Here is a 4,494-nt window from a genome sequence, read left to right as displayed (position 1 = left end):
ATATATATATACATTTGTGTGTGTATATATATACACATTATATATATACATTTTTATTTTGAGACAAGGTCTTGCTACATAGTTCAGGCTGGCCTTGAACTCACTGTGTAGCCCAAACTGCCTTCAAACTTGGGGCAATCCTCTTGCCTCAGCCTCCCAAGTTTTGGGATTACAGACAGATACCAACACACCTGGCTAGAATTTTTTTTTTTTTCTTTTTTTGCCTTTTGGTCTCTTTGAGGCAGGTCTCACTATGCAGTTCAGGCTGGCATTGAATTCACAGTGATCCTCTTGCCTCAGCTTTCCGAGTGTTGGGATTACAGGTGTGTGCCACCACGCCCAGCTGGCTAGAAGGGATTACAGGTGTGTGCCACCACACCCAGCTGGCTAGAAAATTCTTGGGGTAAAATTTCTCCTCTTTTCATGACGACTTGGGCCACTTTACTAACTGCTTGGAGATCAGGAGCTAGCAGCCTTCCAGGTCAAGGTCTATCAGACCCCTGGCAGCATGATCCAGTTTCAGCCAGCAGCTCTGGGCTGAGCTGTTTAGGGGAAACAGGTGAGTGGGGTATTTTGAGACTTGGTACAGGAGCTCTAGAGAAAGAGTGAGGGAAAGAATAGGAGTCTGCCATCAATTCTAATCACCAAGAGATCTGGATTAAAGGGCACACTTGCACCCACACTTCGAAGCTACTATCCTTGATTCAGGCCAGGAAGTAGTACCAGGTTTTAGTAGAATGCCAGACAGTTTGGATATTCTGCCCATTGTGCTTAAGACAAAGGAAAATTCCAAGGCAGACAGGACAACTGCACAAGCCCTGTATAGTTTAGGAGAGGCAGAAAAGCATTTGGCTCTCAGGTCAAATCCCAGCTATGACTCTTCCCACTGGTGTGCCTTTGGACATGTGTCTTAACCTCTCTGAGCTTTAGTTTTCTCACTTGTGAGAATAACCACCTCACAGGACGACTGTAAACCTCTAAAGAAGATGAGCGTACAACATGGCCCAAGCCCAATGCCTAGGTCCCCAGTGAGTGTGTTTCCTTTAGGGGACAATTCGCACAAGAGCCGAGCACTTGCAAGGGCCGGGGACTGGAAGAGCCGCTGAGGCTGGCCGTCTGCACAGGCCGGGCGCCCCAGACGCCCAGCTGTGGCAGGGACCGGTAGCAAGTTCTGTTCCCCTTTCCTGACTCACGGTCATGTGAGGGGGAGCTGGCGGACTTGTCACAGCCCCGAGACCACCGAGCCCCAAAAGAGAACTTGGGAGCGCGGAGGCTTCTGTTCAGAAGGGCGGACAGAGTTCCAGAGTCGCCTCCCATCCCCATAGGGGTCCGACTCCTCCGACCCAGGGTCGCCTCCGCCCTCCCCCACGCACCCCTAGGCAGCAGCCCCTTCAGGCCTCGCAGGCTACCGTACCGGAAGGTGTCTTCGATCTCATTGATGGTTGTATCCTTCTCTACCACCAGGAAATTAGGGTGGCGATTCTTGTTAAGCTCCCCTATGCCGCCCAGGAGAAAACCAGTGACTGTGTCTTCATCTCCGATCACTGCGATTAGCTTCCCCCTCCCCGCCATCCCCGCAGCTGGCAGCGACAGCTTCTACACCAGAAGTCGCCAAAGCCCCGCCCCCCGCAGTGCAAGACCAAACCGGCCCAGCCCCTCCCTTCAGACATGCGCAGTTCCACCGCTGCCGCTTCGGTACATGCGCATTAGTAGCAACGCCGCCTTTTACCGAATACGCCTGCGCTGTACAGACAGCCCTGAACCAGGGGACTACGATTCCCAGGGCGCTGCGCGGCACACGGCATCTCTCTGGCTTTTGTTTACTTTCAGTCCGGGTTGGCTCACTCGCTCCATCGCGGATTTGAGTTGAGCGCTGTTAGATGCTGAGACCCCCAAGGAAGGTCGGAGTCTGGCCGTGTACGCCTTACATGAGGACGACACAGTTAACAATTAATACATTTTTGTTAATTACTAAGGGAAGAAACAAGTTACTGATAATACTGTCTCGCGAAGTAGAATCAAGGGAACAGGCTAGTACAAAGCACCGTGTTAGTTGCTAAAATGTGAGACGTACGGGGAAGCACACATGCCTAGTAACTCCCCAGGAGAGGGAGTGCACGAAGAACACTTCCCCGAAGAGCTGGCCACCTGAGCTGAGACTTGAAGGACCAGCAAATTGAAAGGTATAGAAATGAGGGCAAGAGGGTGTTCTAGGCAAGAGGAACGGCATTGCAAAGGCTTGGCAGCTAGAGAGTCTTAAGAGAAAGCCAATCTGGGCGTTTTCCTGAAAACAAAAGAATTTTAAGTGAACGGCTGATATGGCCAGATTAATGCTTTAGAGCTATCACTGAACTGTGCTGTGGACAGAGGCAAGACTGGGGGAGGGAGCCAAAGTGGGCAGTCCCTGTAATGAGAATGTGGAGAAATAGATAAAGTTAAAGGATAGTTAGAGCAGGAGTGGGCGAAACTGCTTTATGGATTGTGTTTGGGGGTTGAGATAGAGTAACTCAGGTGACTTCCAGGCATCTGACCCGTGCAGCTAAACGGACAGGAGCAGCATCCCTGATGGAGTAGAGTTTGTGAGATGACCAGGTTGTAAGAGAAAGGCCACGCTTTTTCCTCCCTTTCAAGAAATGGGGACCCCTGGTATTGGTATATGGTTTGTGATTTTGGAGCACTTGGGATACCTGTATGGTCTGGTTTAGTAGCTGTGTGTACAATAGGCCTGGGCTTTGGGGGCACCTGGCTCTGACTCTCAGCCCTGCTACTTTGAGGTTTGATTTTGGGCTCACTGAGATTCTGGGTCTTGGTCTCTTTGGATAACAGTAGCCCACTTCCCAGGGCTGAGCACCCAGTGCCCACCGCGACAGTGAGAGCAGCTCTGTTGATCTATAGACACATCAACCCACAGGGGGAGGACAGCAAGTCACCTGGGAGAACCTCACTGCAGGGGCAGGGGATGAGGGGCAGAGAGTGAGATGGCTGTGAGGGTGTAGTAGAAGTACCTGGTCTGGCACCTGGCACAGAGCTCGCCTTCAGTGGCCGCAAGAGAACAAATCTGCCTTTAATGGGATAATAGGAGCTGGGATACCATCACATTCATCATGACTTCTTTATTCAGCTGTCATTTATCAAATGTGACCCCAGTTAGGAGCTGAAGATGTAAGATTAATGAAACCTGATTTCTACGCTTAGAGGCTGCCTGCAGGACTAGGGGGAAGGTAAAAAAATAGCAGAGGGTGAGGAATGGACACAGAGTAAAAAGAAGCTCTGAAAATATCCTGAGGGGCACATTCAGGGTGAGGAAGGGGCAAGTACCTCCTCTCAGGAGGGAAAGGGAAAAAAGAAAGGAAGGGAAAAATGCAGGAAGGGAAAAAAGAAACTTAAGAGAGGAGTGAGGCGCAGACAGACCACAGAGAGAAGAGGAGGGTGGTTAGGAGCTGGAGCCAAGGGTTTGGGGTTCTTTTCTGGCAGTCCCACTACTAAGGGCCTGAGGGCTGGTCTCTTGTTGCAGGATCCATTGAAAGAAACACGTCTGCCTTGCTCTACCACTGAGTTGTTCATTCACATGTTCATTCAGACCGTTATTGGCTCTCTCATGCCCAGGGAGGTCAGGCTGACACACAAGGCGGAAGTGGATACCTGGGCCTGGATCAGGGTAGTAAATGTAGCCAGAGACATGTCTAATGGCAGAGTCCAGCAGAGTTTCCTGTGGACTAGGAAGCCAAGGGTGGAGAGGCAACAGTGTTTCCAACTAGAGGCCCAAACTGCAACACAGGTGCCTGGGAAAGTAGAGGCCGGGAAGGTTGTTAGAGGAGGGTGCATTGGGGATCGAGCATGTTGTTCCACTCGAGTGGTAGGGGCATTTCAGAGGCCTGGGGCATTTCAGAAGCCTCCTTAGAAAGAGTAGATTACTTAGCCTGGAGCAGGAGGGAGCCACAAAGGAAGGTAAACCGAAAGAGGGCATACTGCCTCTGCAGGGACTTCCTCGAGCTACAGCATGGACTGTGGAATGGAGGAAGTTGGCCAGGACCTGGAGAATGGTTCAGCAGGTGCAGGAGCGCAGGGGGAGCGCTGAGTGAGATCACCGCTGGAGGTGGGCAGCAGCAGGTTTGACCCAGGACCAGGAATGAAGGTCCTGCTTGCCTGTTGTGTGAAGACCATGCCTATTTGAGTCCGTGCTGTCTTAGATTCATTCGAAGAGCATTCCTTAGGTCAGGCTGAACTGAAACTGGCCGTCTGGAAATCCTGAGGCAGGCAGCCTTTGCGACATAGTGTCCACTCCCCTCTACCATCTCCCACCTAGCTGAGGACCACGACCCCCTCCCAGTCTCTCAAGCTTTCTGCCAACATCCCAGCCCTCAGGTCTGCCCTAGGCCCTTCCCCTTGGCCTGGGCCAGTCCTCCAGGGAACGGCCATCCCGTCCCTGCCTCCCCAGGGCGGACTTGGAGCCAGCCAGTCACCCAGAGCACACCCACAAGGAACAGCCAAGCC

General features: G+C 52.1%; 1 protein-coding gene across 1 annotated transcript in view; it reads right to left on the bottom strand.

Annotated features, from left to right (window-relative positions):
• The window catches only part of Atp6v1f (ATPase, H+ transporting, lysosomal 14kDa, V1 subunit F), a 3,094-nt gene extending 1,448 nt beyond the window's left edge, over window positions 1-1,646 (bottom strand). Inside the window, exon 1 of the mRNA XM_005402399.2 lies at window positions 1,415-1,646. Coding sequence (XP_005402456.1) covers window positions 1,415-1,572 — 158 coding nt within the window. The 5' untranslated portion in view covers window positions 1,573-1,646. The remainder of the gene's footprint in view (window positions 1-1,414) is intronic.
• Window positions 1,647-4,494: the final 2,848 nt, after the last annotated feature.

This window comes from Chinchilla lanigera, unplaced genomic scaffold, assembly GCF_000276665.1.
Source record: "Chinchilla lanigera isolate Chin_1 unplaced genomic scaffold, ChiLan1.0 scaffold00078, whole genome shotgun sequence".
NCBI classification, from domain to species: domain Eukaryota; kingdom Metazoa; phylum Chordata; class Mammalia; order Rodentia; family Chinchillidae; genus Chinchilla; species Chinchilla lanigera.
The sequence above is the reverse complement of the archived record's forward strand: the minus strand, read 5'-3'. Positions and strand labels throughout refer to the sequence as shown.